General features: G+C 46.8%; 1 protein-coding gene across 4 annotated transcripts in view; it reads right to left on the minus strand.

Moving 5' to 3' along the window:
* SUN1 (Sad1 and UNC84 domain containing 1) overlaps positions 1-15,234 on the minus strand; it is a 62,623-nt gene that overhangs the window by 14,274 nt on the left and 33,115 nt on the right. For all 4 annotated transcript variants that reach the window (XM_040441905.1, XM_040441904.1, XM_040441903.1 and 1 more), the window contains 12 exons: positions 14,129-14,251; positions 13,048-13,131; positions 12,621-12,731; positions 10,295-10,393; positions 9,827-9,920; positions 7,693-7,751; positions 6,648-6,787; positions 5,749-5,982; positions 2,169-2,243; positions 2,047-2,087; positions 1,762-1,903; positions 1,412-1,657 (listed from right to left, as the gene is read on the minus strand). In XM_040441905.1, coding sequence (XP_040297839.1) covers positions 1,412-1,657; positions 1,762-1,903; positions 2,047-2,087; positions 2,169-2,243; positions 5,749-5,982; positions 6,648-6,787; positions 7,693-7,751; positions 9,827-9,920; positions 10,295-10,393; positions 12,621-12,731; positions 13,048-13,131; positions 14,129-14,251 — 1,448 coding nt within the window. The remainder of the gene's footprint in view (positions 1-1,411; positions 1,658-1,761; positions 1,904-2,046; positions 2,088-2,168; positions 2,244-5,748; positions 5,983-6,647; positions 6,788-7,692; positions 7,752-9,826; positions 9,921-10,294; positions 10,394-12,620; positions 12,732-13,047; positions 13,132-14,128; positions 14,252-15,234) is intronic.

Here is a 15,234-nt window from a genome sequence, read left to right on the forward strand (position 1 = left end):
TCCAGTGAGCACGGCGGATCCCTGAAACAGAATATTGGCGGGGGTGCCAGGACTCGAACCCACCAATGTGATCATCACCTATCCCGAGGATAGGTCATCATTCTTTACCTAGATAACGCCTTCAAAGAAAATTTTCCCAAGTGCAGAGGAAGGCTGGAACCTGGCCCTAGATTTCAGTTGGGAGGCGACTAGTGTTGAGCAAAGCGAGCTTCGGCTGTTGCATCTGAAGTAATTTCGTTCAAAACTTTGTATTAATACTGTAGAGAGATACGTACAGTATTAGAATGTATGGGCTCCGAAGGAAGGAACTCTGGTTCGGTTCCAAGGGACCAGTCTGAACGGAACCAGTGGGAAAACCACGTTAAAACTTGAAACCGAGGAAGTTAGTAATGCAATGAAGTCACGCGCGACTTTGAGAACTAACTGCGGCTCATCGGAGACCCTATATTCTAATACTGCACGGAGACTGATTTCCATACAGTATTAAACGGAAGTTTTAAACAAAGCGATTTCGGATGAAACATCTGAAGCTTGCTTTGCTCAACACTAGAGGTGAACACATGTGCTTAACCCTCCAATGAATCAAGTGAGAGTTATGGAAACCTACAAGTGCTCTTGACATGTGAAAGTGCTCATTCATGTTAGTTAAAGGGGTTATCCCATCTTAGACAATGGGGGCATATCGCCAGGCTATGCCCCATTGTCCGATAGGTGCGGGTCCCACCACTGGGACCCGCACCTACAAGGAGAACGGACCCGGGGAGAGTCGTGGCTGGAGGACCCCGGGTTTCCTGGGGTCCGTCCACCACCAGGCGCAGCTCCCCGCCTCTCCCATTGAAGTGAATGGGAGCGCACCTCGCATGCACATCCACCGCTGCCATTCAATTCTACGGGGCCGAGGGAAAAAGCCGAGCCAGTGCTCGGCTATTTTCGGCAGCTCCATAGAAATGAATAGAGGCCAGCTGCACATGCGCAGTGCGCCCTCCTCAACTTTCTCCGCTCAGTTCTCCTTGTAGGTGCGGGTCCCAGAGGTGGGACTCGCACCCATCAGACAATGGTGGCATATCCTAGCAATATGCCCCCATTGTCTAAGATGGGAATACCCCTTTAAACTAGTCTGTGTTCCAGGTGGTAAACTCAGACTAGTTTATGGACCGCACACTGACACCTATTCAGTTGAAAATCAGACCTGGATGGTGCACGCCACGGTTTTCTCTGCACAGATCGATGGTCTGTGAGGAAACTTACACAAGTGAATAGGTCCACTGACTATAAGGGCACGCAGTCCAGCTGCTGTCTGTTCTACACTGACGGCACCAGGACAAGAATATCACCCGTCAGAGTCAAGTCATCTGTATCCCAACTAATGTAAACCATGATATCGCTGAGCGGCCAGAACATGGTCTCTTACCTGCTCAGTGATGCCGGCTATCCCTCGTCTCACCGTCTCTTCCACCATTTGCGACGTTGGGATTTTTCCAGTGATCGAGACTTGATGTGAGATGTTCCTCAACAGATGAATCTCCATTTCCCGCAGTCTGGCATTGAAGTCTTCGTTGCTGACATAGTTGGCAGAAAGCCACTGCAATAAGGCCTCTGGCAAGTTTGCTTGGCTCCCGAACATCATTTGGACAGATTCTCTCACCCTGGCATCCACCTAATGAGCAATAAATCATTCAATAGTATACAGTACGCCCATCTTTTACACCCAAGGCCTCTCAGTAAGTGTACGTACGGCCAAGTATACCAACGGTAGAGTACCTTCTGAAGTATGCAGTCTGGCAGATCACAGCTGGACCTTACGCTCTGTTCTTTGAGGAACTCTGCTCTATAAGCTTCAAACTCTTTTTCCAGACTTTCAATCCTTGTCCGTAAATGATTCTGATCTTGAACGCCAATTTCACTGCACGTAATAAGGTAACAGGCGGGTATAAATTAAGACTCAAGAGGTACCGCTTTAGGTTTTTAGTATCTATAGCTAACCAATTCTTAGAGTCAAGCAAAACAGAAAATGAAAAAAAAAATACAAAAATAAAAAATGCTGACCTTGCATTTGACTGCGCTCGTTTCCGGTCTTCCTCAACGGCCTAAAAAAAAAGGTTGAGGGAATACATCATAATCAAGTTCCACTATTCAGCAGCGATCTAGGAAACGTCCAGAGTAGATACCTCTGATAGTTTACGCAGAAGTGCTTCTAAGTGTAGGATTCGGGCTTCGTGATTCCTACTGACAGAGTGGTCTTCCTAAGATGAGAGAGAAGAAATCGATTAGTCTGAGCAGAGTCCGGCCTTCTACAAAAAAAAAATTAAAAAAAATTTCCTTATTCCAATATAAGCAACACATTTATATAGGCACAGGATTATCATTCAAAAACCCTTGGCAGCAGTGGTGACATGCCATTGATACTGACTTCACCGACGAGGCTGGCGACCACAGACTGACATGGGAGTGGAGGGAAATCTAAAAAGAAACCCTCCCCAGTGCTCTGTCTCTAATGGGAGATCAGGAATGTTCAGTCCCATCACTGAATGGGACATTCCCACCTTAGCCACTCATGGCAGAGACCGGAATACCACGTGTACACGGCGGCCAGGGTTAGGTAGCTCCCCATCACTTCTATGCGAGTTAGAGAAATAATCAGGGGTGGTTTGGCCATAGACCTTACAAGGAAATTACTGATGCCCCGTAGGTCACCTAAGCCCCCTTCTCTGCCGCTGGACGGGTACATAATGAGCTCTCGGCGGTAATGAACGCTGTGAGAATCAGGTACTTCATGTACCCGGCCAGTGATCACACATGTCCTCCTGAATTCAACTGCTGTGGCCCACATCTCACCTCCTAAAAGCCTGCTTTATATCTTCTTCTACGGAGACAACTAGAAGGAGGACAGAAAATGGCAGCTATTGATGGCCACCACAGAGGAACAGCTTTTGGGGCAATATTGTGCTGCACTGTGTATATGGTTCTGACGGGACGGTATAATTGCTATGGTATTGCCGACACCCGCCTACTTGTGCCTTCTGTCAAAGTGGTGGACCCGCCTACAACGAGGCCACTTATTTTTAATTTTTTCCCAGGGCCACTTCATGTTCCCAGTTCGCCCCTGGAAATAATGTAGCTAAGGCTACTTTCACACTAGCGTTCGTGCGCACCGTTTGAAGGGGCTCACGAGCGGCCCCGAACGCATCCGTCTGGCCCCAATGCATTCTCAGTGGAGGCGGATCCACTGAGAATGCATCCGCCTGCCAGCGCTCAGCCTCCGCTCCGCTCAGTGAGCGGACACCTGAACGCTGCTTGCAGCGTTCGGGTGTCCGCCTGGCCGTGCGGAGGCGAGCGGATCCGTCCAGACTTATAATGGAAGTCAATGGGGACGGATCCGCTTGAAGATGACACAATATGGCTCAATCTTCAAGCGGATCCGTTCCCCATTGACTTTCAATGTAAAGTCTGAACGGATCCGCTCAGACAACTTTCACACTTAGAAAATTTTCTAAGTTTTAATGCAGACGCATCCGTTCTGAACGGATGCGAACGTCTGCATTATCGGAGCGGATCCGTCTGATGAAACATCAGACGGATCCGCTCCGAACGCTAGTGTGAAAGTAGCCTAAGCCTGTTTTGCCGCCACCCATTATACACATTCCTATCTCATCCATGAACAGCCGAGATAGAGGTCATCCATGATGCCTCACAATGCCGTGTGGCTCGCACTTCTTGTATCAAGTGCCGTCCGTTTGGCACGTGATATCAGCCCGAAACTACAACCTGCAGCGCACGCGCAAGTCTGAATCCGTGGGTCTAAGCCCAGGGTATGTGATCCCAGAAGTGCCGACAGTACGGCACTGTGGCATCTTGGATAACCCCCTTTAAATAAGCTCCATCTAGACATGGAAGAGACCAGAACACAGATTAACCGTTTTGCACACTTTCTGCGCATCATTTGGCATGGAGTTAGACAAACACATTTAAAATGCACCAAATTTATCATCCACCCTCAGCTAGTGTGATAAATTCGGCATATCTGCAGGTGCAGACTGGGAGCTTAAAGTGGCCCTGGGGGAAAAAAAAAAAAGTCTAAAAAAAGAGGCCTCATGTTGTAGACCGGGTGCAACACAAGTAGACAAGAACAGAAGTAGACTGAGCCAGCAATACCACAGTGCAGCACAAAATGCAGAACCAAATACCACAGTGCAGCACAAAATACTGTCACCTCCGCTGCAGTATTCCAATGCATCACCATACTAAGGATGACAATACAGTTGAAATCAGGTGCATAAGTACCTGATGCACATAGCATTAATTAAAGGGGTTCTCTGGGCATTTAATATCGATGACCTATCCTTAGGATAGGTCATAATATCAGATCGGCAGGGGTCCGACACATTGTGCCCTCGCCGATATGAAGGGAAGGCAGGCACGCAAGAGATAACGCATGCGCACACTGTGTGCGCCTTCCCTTCATACAACTGATCGTGGGGGTGTCAGACGCCGGCCGATCTGATATTAAAGGGGTTGTCCGGGTTCAGAGCCGATCCTGGACATAGCCATAATTTCACCCCGGCAGCCCCCCTGACTTGAGCCTCGGAGCAGTTCATGCCCGGCAGTGTGTTCGATGACGTCACCGGCTCAGATGGGCCCGCTTTAGCGCTGCTCTAGCCATTTTACTGGCTAGGGCAGCGCTAAAGCCCGCCCATCAGTGCTGGTGACGTTACCAGGCTTCCTGGCAGCCCCATGGAGAGCCCGGTATGTAACCGGATTTCCAAAAAACTCCTTTGACCTGCGCGATTTAGCGCAGGGCAAAGGAGAGCATTGGAGCATGAACTGCTCCGATGCTCATGTCAGGGTGGCTACCTGGGTGAAAATGGAGGTATGTCCAAGTTCAGCTCTAAACCCGGACAACCCCTTAAATGACCTATCCTCAGGATAGGTCATAGATATTAAAATCTCAGCCAACCCCTTTAAATGCTGAGAACATCAGATCATACCCGGCTGTAGGGTCCGTGGCTAGTCCACCTCTGTTAGTCTAACTCAGACATTATTAGTAAACCTGCCACAGTGTTCTGTAAGATTTCTACAATACGTTCACTAATGTTAGCATTCCCCCAACACCTCGCTTGGGGACTACAATTGTTAGTGCATGCATCAAAGCAAAACCTCATGAAACGGATGCTCCTGCTGGACCCCGGCAATGCTATGCACTTAAAGAGGACCTTTCACCGATCCCGACATTGTGAACTAAGTATCATGACATATACAGCGGCGCCCAGGGATCTCACTGCACTTACTATTATCCCTGGGCGCCGCTCCGTTCTCCCGTTATGTCCTCCCGTATGTTGGGGGACTTGGTTATAGTAGGCGGAGTCTGCCCTTGTTCTGCTGGGCGTCTCCTTCTCCTAGGCTGTAGCGCTGGCCAATCGCAGCGCAGAGCTCACAGCCTGGGAGGTTTTTTTCTCCCAGGCTGTGAGCTCTGCGCTGCGATTGGCCAGCGCTACAGCCTAGGAGAAGGAGACGCCCAGCAGAATAAGGGCAGACTCCGCCTACTATAACCAAGTCCCTGAACATACCGGAGGACATAACGGGAGAACGGAGCGGCGCCCAGGGATAATAAGTGCAGTGAGATCCCTGGGAGCCGCTGTATATACTTAGTTCACAATGTCAGGATCGGTGAAAAGGTCCTCTTTAACTAAACGTTTCCTCTGAGCACGGCCAGCAGAAAAGACGCACACGATAAACTGGAAGAGTACTCACCGTGGATTTGTCCTGTACATCTCTCTGTATTTTACCCAGATGCTCACTGAGGAGCCCTGAAATTAACACAGACATGTGACCCGGGTCATTCATCTGAGCCATCTGTTTCTCCATCTCCAAGACCAGAAGCTTCAGTTTGTTGTAATCTTCTGCGTGATGACTCTGGCTGGCAACCATTAACCCAAACTTCTTCTCCAGCTCCCGCATTCTGCTGTCAGACTGAAGACCCCCTTCCTGAAAAAAAATATTAATTTTATTAAAAGTGATGCCGGCGACTAGAGATGAGCGAATTTCCACTTATGAAATTCGTTCACACTTCGTTTGGTGGTAAAAAGGTGAATTGCGTTATGGATTCAGTTACCACGGACCATAACGCAACTCTATGATTGAATGCCTTTAGAGGCATTCCGTTATTTATTCCGTCATAATAGAAGTCTATGGGCTGCAAAACGGATCTGTCCCTTTTCAGTTATGCAGGAGAGAACTCCCCTGCATAACGGAAACGGGACAGATCCGTTTTGCAGCCCATAGACTTCTATTATAACGGAATGCCTCTAAAGGCATTCAATCATAGAGTTGTGTTATGGTCCGTGGTAACTGAATCCATAACGCAAGTCACCTTTAACCAACAACTGAAGTGTGAACGAATTTCAAAATCTGAAATTTGCTCATTACTGGCAATTCATCTTCACATACAACATGAGAATTTATGAAGATGGAACACCCATAAAGGGGACTCCACATGGAGTCAAAAGATCACACTAAATCAGTCCTCAATGGTAGGAGGTGCGGGTACGAATCGTGATTTTCACTGTTCTTAGCAATAGATAGCGCAAACGCTGCAGTAATCCTATGTGTGATCCGTCTAGACGGGACCGCCATCAGAGAGGAAATATTACCGTCTTGTCAGTGCTGGGTATATGAGCGTCAGGCGTTGGCTTCAGGATGGGAATAGGATCTTCAGCTGTTTTTGTTGTACTAAATCCGCTAAATAATGGTAGCATGGCAAGTAAGGAATCAAAGCCCCATAGCCAGAGACCTACAGACAGACAAACGACCATATATCAGGAAAAGCAATACAGAACTGACCAGGCTCCGATACACTCAATGGGCCCATTTACACTAAAGCAAGAATGATTAATCAGAAGTGTCAACTGCTCTTAGAAAAAATCCTCTTAAGGCTCCATTTACACGTCCGCAAATGGATCCGCATGCGTATGCATTTAGTTTCCGTTAAAAGATAGAACATGTCCTATTATTGCCCGCAAATCACGTTCTGTGGCTCCATTCAAGTCAATGGGTCCGCAAAAAAAAAAAAAAAAAAACTGAACCCATACGGAAATGCATCCGTATGTCTTCCATATCAGTTCCGTTTTTGCAAAACTATTGAAAATTTTATGCCCAGCCCAATTTTTTCTATGTAATTACTGTATACTGTATATGCCATACAGAAACAAAAAAACTGAACGGATCCGTGAAAAACAGACCGCAAAACACTGAAAAAGCCATACGGTCGTGTGCAGGAGGCCTTATACCTGCTTGATAAAGGCTGGTAACAGGTATCTGATCAGTGGTGGTCCGACACCAGGGACCCCCGCCAATCAGCTGTTTGAGAAGGTCCCAGCACTCAAGTTAGCGCCGCGGCCTTCTCCCTGCTCACCAAGCAGAGCACCGTACATTGCATAGTGGCCGTATTTGGTACTGCAGCTCAGCCCCATTCACTTCAATGGTGCTTATTGGTATACTATATATAATTTTTAACAGTGCTGAGCTGCGCCTAGGCCACGTGAGCGATGAATGTGACGTCACATGGAAAAGCTGCGAAAAGGAAGCGGCGCTACTGCGAACGCTGGTGCCTTCTCAAACAGCTGATCGGCCATGGTCCCGGGATGGAGCACACCAGGCTGAAGGATAAGCAGACTACCGAGCAATGGCTGCACTTACCCAGGAGCAGCAGCAATGGGATCAGGAGGAGCAGCGCTCTGGAAACTTTTGGAAGGCATCTACAAGGAAACGAAAAGCATTTAACACAAGAACATTCAGAGAATCTACTGTCCGCTGCCATCTGTTTCCGCTCTTACAAAAACCTTAAAGGGGTATTCCCATCTGAGACAATAGGGACATATCGCTAGGATATGCCACCATTGTTTGGTGCAAGTCCCACCTCTGGGACCTACACAGAGAATGGAGCGGGGAAGGTGGTGGCCGGAGGACCCCGGGTTCGGCCACCACCAAGTGCTCTCCCTATAGTACCGAATAGGATCGCCCGTGCTTGTGCGCCCACCACTCCCATTCATTTCTATGGGGGCGACGGAAATAGCCGAGCCAGTGCTCAGCTATTTTCGGTGGCCCCATAGAAATAAATGGAGGGTGACTGTGCATGCACAGCGCTCCCTCCACAACTTTCGGCATTCCATTCTCTGTGTAGAGATATGCCCCCATTGTCTGAGATGGGAGAACCTCTTTAACGTGTACAGTTTAAAGTAACACTCTGGGCCAAATTGATGCTTCGTGGTGGAGCTGAGGGAGGTGCGGCATGACACAGGGATACTCTCTCGGGGTCCCCGTGCTTGGCCATACCCTGCACTAGGGTCCTTTTAGATGACCCAGACCCACCCAAGCTATTTGCAATAAAACAAGGCGATCCGTGCTTGTTAAAAAGCCTTCACACAGACTGATCAAACCTGCATGGTCCTCCTCCACACACTTTACAGTATGCCAGCAGCACATCACCGTTTACATGAGGCGATGTGCTGCAGACCAGCATTTTTATGGTGGAATAAAGAGTCTGATCAGCCAACATGTAGATGAGCCGATTGGCCAAACGATTATCATCGACATCCCTTAAAAGCATCGTCTCACTTCAGCAAGTGGCATTCATCATGTAGAGAAAGTTAATACAAGGCACTTACTAATGTATTCTGATTGTCCATGTTGCCTCCATTGCTGGCTGGATTCATTTTTCCATCACAATATACACTGCTCGTTTCCAGGGGTTACGGCCACAGCTGCAGCGCAGATAGCTGGACGGGATGGGGGCTGCTGTGCACGTGCGCCCCTCAGTCCCGGCCACTAAAACGGAAAAAAGCGCTGGCCTCTCTGGTCTTGGGAGTGCACATCTGGTGCTTTTCCCTATAGTGTGCAAGCACGACCACTGGAAACGAGCAGTTTATAATGTGATAGAAAAATGAATCCAGCCAGCAAAGGAGGCAATATGGATAACAATACATTAGGAAGTGCCTTGTATTAACTTTCTCTACATGATAAATGCCACTTGCCGAAGTGAGAGAAAACCCTTTAAACACAGTGCATCAGTTCTGAATGATGTATCCCTTTCGAGAGAATCTGTCAGCATGATCAACCCTATTAAGCTAGGCCTACTGCCCGTTAGGGTTGACCATGCAGAGTTAAACCAACCCTCTATATTTGAAATCAGTGACACCTGGATTTTTATTGCATATGCTAATTAGGCGCCCCACACACGACCACTTCACCGCACCCTAGTCTTCTCCCCTTCAGTGACAAGCTCAGGAATCCTCCTTCCTTACAGGCACTGTAATCCAGCGCATGTGCAGGTGAGTGATGAATCGGCACATACGGAGATCGGATCTCAGCTTTGGGAAAAGCCTGCGGAGATTCGAACTGTGCGTGCGCCAATTCAGTGCACCGAGGGACGGGCTTGCGGCAGGGGATTGGGCCCAGGGAAAGAGGGGGCCCAGTTGGGATCATCCCCTCTTCTACGGGGGGTAAAAACTTGCTCAGGACTCTACCATCTAAAAAGGAACAACTTTTAGGAAATGAGGCAGTGAAAAAAAATAAAAAAAATGGCCCAAGGGTCATTGAAAGGGGTTTAGGTGGAAACCCTTCCGTCCTGTGTTTGATCCTTGCTATGGGGTCTTTACTTCTCCATGTATGCCACTGGCCTGTGGGGTCTCGAACACCTCATTAGCATATGTATTTAAAAAAAGCGCACCTCTCTCTACAACGGGGCCACAAATTTTAAATCCTTTAACGCCACATGACCAACCCTAACAGGCAGAATAGGGGTGATCCTGCTGCAATTTTACAAGATACTGACCTAGTTAGCAAAAAGATGTTCAGCAGGGAAACCAGGGTAGAAAGCTGGTACCAGCCTGTGCCCAGCCACCAAAACATTCCCGAGGCGGCCTTTCCTGCAAGGGAGAGATGAAGGATTACACACAGGCTGCACGCAGCGTATACAGGAGGAGTGAAAGCCGAGAGCTCGCGCAGATGACAACGCTGGGAGAAATGGACACGTAGCATGCAGTAAGACCTGGAATGAGAAAAATGTGCATCCCAATACCAGGCACAGGACAGACGACTGGCATGCACTTCTACTACTACATCATTTTGATATATAGCATTGGTGTGACACAACAGTACAAGTGATCACCATGAGGAGAACACATTTAATATGGATTTTCTATGTATATTATTTTAAAAAAAAATTGACACACAATGACAGGAAAGCAAGAAAGTGAATAGATGCAGAGACCTTTCCAATGCGCAAAATCAAAATAATAACCTGGTGATACAATGGCCAACCAAAGAAACGACAACACCTTCCTGGATACAAACCATCCAGCAGCTCCGGCACTGCGCACCGCTTGCATTAAAAGGTAACCTAAAAACAGAGAGACGGGTCTTCATAATGAGGCGTGTACAGCGCCACGGCATAGGCAAGCGCTACAGAAATAGAAAACTGTCAACGCGGAGCAGGCGAGGGGTTAGAGGAAAAAGGATTCGCATGAGGAAGAGAACAAACCGAAATACAAGAACCTCTGATTTTATCACTGCACTGTGACAACCCCGACAACCTTCTTTAAAAAAGGTTTGCAGGATTAAAAGGGAACCCAGATGGACGCAAACGCTTCATGCAAGCACCTGTATTGCAAGTCTGTGGTGTACGGGTCCATAATGTACCTCCGTTCAGACATGACCATGTGGAAATTCGTTTCGGTGGGGTATTGCCACCTTAGACACATATGCCATATCCACAGAACACCCAGTTTTTCCGCCTCTGACTACTGTGAACGTAGAGAGCTACAGACATGCATCGCTTCACTATTCTTCACCTCACCAGGTCAGATGAAGATTCACCGCTCCGCAGGGGCGGGGCCTAAATCGATTAGGTTTTTATGGAATAAATGTCTGAGATGTGAATACCCCTTTAAGGGAAACCACATGAAATTATTTATCACCCCTATAGCTAAATGAAGCAATTCCCATATTATGGAACGGCTACTTAAGCAATTCCCCAACATATTCCAAAGTGCGTGCACTTACACCTGATCCCTTTAAAATGTGCACTAAAACCTACATCCCGTGTGCGCTGTGCATGCCGTTCCCTCATCTGCTGCTGCTAAATGACTGCTGTAGGATGGGGCACAGGAGTGGAGCCGACGCACCGTGTCGGGGCAGGTTTGTTGGCTGAAGGGCGAGATGCCTGGTCTAATACATTCCAGGAATAATCACTTGCAAAGAACATGTGCCAGCGCGCTGAGGGCAACCGGTCGTGCCCTTAAAGGGAAACTGTCCATAGCGACCTCCCGCATCCAGCGAGGTGCACAGACTCACAGCTGTGTTTTACCAGATTAAAATGCTGATCTGCGGCTCTGTTCGCGAGTAAGGGCCAGTTCACATGACCGATTAAAAAAAAAAAAAAAAAAGTGGAATACTGCTTCTTTCACAGTGAAAAAAGCATTTTTTGTGTGCGGTTTTTGATGTTTTTTTTTTTAACCAATTTGTTCAATACAAAGCAGAATTTTCAGCTTAAAGCATTAGTAGCAGATCCACGCCAAAAAAAGCGCTGAAAACGCACACAAAATGCATTGATTCTTTTTTTTTAAAATCTGCTTCCTATTCATTTCACTGGGAGATTCAGCCCCAAGATAGGGAATGCCGCTTGTTATTTCACCCTTTTTTTTTTTTGGAGCCGTATTTGAGGCATAAACGATCCAAAATCGTGCCAAAAACTCAGTGTGAACTGGCTCTTATGATATTTTAAAAAAATTATGCAACTTAGACTTGGGGTGCACTCGCTGCACCAGAGCTCCACTCCTTTCTGTGGCCGGCCCCTCTTTGGCTGCTTTGCCACTGACTGGACCTGTCAAATCAAAGCAGACAGGGAGAAGCTTCGGTGCAACAAGAGCAATGGTGATGCCCTCGTTACACCAAACGTAGCTCTGACCATTTGTGTAGACGAGTGAGGATTTTAAAGAGAATCTTGTCCCCCAGCGACCTTCCTAACCAACCGTTTGCATAGACGCATGTGGTTCACCAGAATAAAACGCTGTTCTTTTGTTGATCCGAGGCTCCGTTCCAGATTTACGATACCTTTTCTTAATACTCAAATTAGGCCTGTGGAGCAATGAGGGTGTCACTATTGCTCTTGTTGCTCCCTTCCTTTCTGTGGCCAGAACCTCCCGGGGTGGCTTTGTCACTGACTGGACCGGTCAATCAAAGCAGTAAAAGGAGCTGGCCACAGAAAGGAGCAGAGCTTGGGTGCAACAAGAGCAACAGTGACATCCTCGTTGCACCAAAGGCCTAATTTGCATATTAAGAAAAAGTATACCTCGGGAACAGAGCCTCACAACAACAAAACAAACCGCTGGATGGGGAGGTCGCTGGGGATAGATTTATCTCACTCATCTACACCATACAAATGGTCAGAGCTCCAGAATGAAATGCAGATGTGGAGACCCCACAAGTTCTGGAGAACCTCTCCTTACAGTCAAGCGGGCAGACGATGGTCTTTAGATTACTAGGTAAGAGAGCTGTTCGGTCAGTGAGGGCAGATGTGGACAGTGGGTGTTAGTGAGGAAAGGAAAAATAAAATGTGCAAAATGAACCTGTGTAAGAAAAGATGTGCCACAAGGACCCCGCCACCCTTCTAGCCCGTGAGGACTGCGTGTGGACAGTGGTTTGTTTTTCGTGTTGTTTCATCCCTTTACAGTCATCACCTGTTGGTCATCACAAGAATTAGTTAATACAGTCCCAAAATCCCCAGCCCTGAGGTAATACCATAGAAAAACGACCTCCTAATTCATCTGTGACTACGGTTCACCCCCCAATATCCCAGGTCACATTCACGGGGGTCCTCACACTCCGCCATCTTGGCTACGAAGGATCTCACAAAATTGGTAATGGATTGTGAGCGTTCCTAGGGAACTACGTGATTAATAATGCTGCTGCCTCCTCTATGCAAAGGGTTAATGTAAAAAATAAAAAACACGCACCAATACCACCTTGTGAGGCATGCATTAGGATCATACTTACAAAGGGTTTCTCCATTCATATGGAGATGTCCGTCCTCCGTCTGATAGCCTTTCACATTCATACTTCCACAGAAATTCGAGTGAGCTGGAACATACGTATACACACGGGGAAAAGTGAAAAAGAAAAAAAAAAAGTGTATCGGGCGAGATTTGCATGACACCTAGGAAACCGGAAGTATTGCCTACGCCACAAATAAAATTTGTTTACCGCTTGCACAGGAGCACTTAACTGTTAGAGTAACACAGGCTTAGTGATAGACTGATGAGCTTTAAGGGCATCTGTCAGCAGTTTTGCACCTATGACACTGGCTGACCTGTTACATGTGCGCTTGGCAGCTGAAGTCATCTGTGTTGGTCCCATGTTTTAAATATATGCAAATGAGCCTCTAAGAGCAACGAGGGTGTTGTCATTACACCTAGAGGCTCTGCTCTCTCTGCAACTGCCGTGCCCTCTGCAGTTTGACAGGGCCAGTTCTGATTACATTTTCACTGCCTGGCCCTGTTAAACAAAGTACAGAGGGCGCCGCAGTTGCAGAGAGAACGGAAACTCTAGGTGTAACGACAACGCCCCTGTTGCTCCTAGAGGATCATTAGCATATATTAAAACACATTTTTTCTCAGCGAAGCAAGGATAGGTAATCAGTAAAAAACCCTTTAAGTGAATGAGACCCCTTCTGGAGTGCTGCAGCCCCTTCACACAAAACGTTTGAAACTACTACGCACATAAATCTAAAATCACTGCCCAATAAGAAAAAATAAATAAAAATCATTCATCTACATAAACATGAAACTCCATTCAAGACACAGAGAAAAAAACATGATGGATCTGAGCAGAGTGATGTGACTGCGGAGAAGGAGATTTCCAAGTCTAGAAATAAAGCGAAACTACGTGAAATGCAGACATTAAAACGCTGCGACAAAGAAAACGCCAAGATCAGAAGAGAAGGTTAGTGCCGAAAATGGAGTCGCTGAGATTGCAAATTTCAGAGAGAAGAAAAGCCCGCTTTCCAAATGCCCTAAACCAAGTGATTGAGAAGTGACATTGTGCATGGGAGGGGGGGTAAGTACACCATTTTTGGTACCTTTCCGCTCATAACCCAGCTTCAGCCTAACCATGTGAAAGAGGCTCATGAGCAGTGCTGTCAGGGATGACATCGCACTTCTGACCAGCACCATTGCCTTGTGCACGTAATGAGGAAGTTCTCCTATCAAGAAAAAAAAATCACAAATCTCAAAAAAACAAACACCTGTGCGATTTAAAGGTTAACCCCTTAACAGTTTTCCCAGACTTTGAAGAACTCGGAGACTGATCACTGTACCGTATTATTCAGAAGTTTTGAACGAAGCGACTTTAGATGCAGCAGCCGAAGCTCGCTTAGCTCAACACTACTGTACACCTTTGGGGGCATTGCATTGTACTCATTAGGAGGTAAAAAAATTTCAATTAATTAGTCTATTAAAAATATGGAGTACTTTTCTCTGTACAGGGCTGAGATGCTCTAGTAGCTGAATTTCCTCTCTTCTGTCAGGCAGCTTGCTCCTTTTCTCTGCTCTCAGACCTTATAAACACTCAATATAGCCCAGTTCTTATCTTACGGATGAGAACATGACTGAAATAAATGTTTATGACCCGTTAATCATTTAGAGATAAGAGTTATTAGATGACTGGCAGAAAGTGAAAGTACCAGTCACAGCTGCAAAAAAAACTGTTAACCCTTTGTGACAAAACGGCTCAATATTTTTAATAAAAACCAATTGAAAAAGTGATTCTCAGCCCAAAATTAGTAAAATGCAATCATTAACAAAACAAAAAGGTGTACATAGCCTTTAAATATTACTCCCATGATAAATTTCCCCTATAGCCCTTAGAAATCAGGCCAGGAGTGAAAGCAGCTGCCCCCCCTGATTAGACGTGTATGGATACATCAGATTGACAAGGGAAATGGTAACACCCAGTTTTCAGTCTAGTCATATTTCCATAAAGAATAGCGGTACAGCACAAATTTCTAGGAATTCTATTAATACAGGTATTTACTAAAACAGACATGAATTGAGAGGCCCTTTAAAGGGTCATTGGAAAAAATACCGTATGACCTACACTTGAGCAGGCGCTATAAGGGCGGCCTAGGTTAACGCTAGCAGTAACTGTACATTCTTCTACCAAGAGGGTGACCCACCATCAGCTCTG

The sequence above is a fragment of the Bufo bufo genome, chromosome 7, assembly GCF_905171765.1.
Source record: "Bufo bufo chromosome 7, aBufBuf1.1, whole genome shotgun sequence".
In the NCBI taxonomy this organism is placed as follows: Eukaryota; Metazoa; Chordata; class Amphibia; order Anura; family Bufonidae; genus Bufo; species Bufo bufo.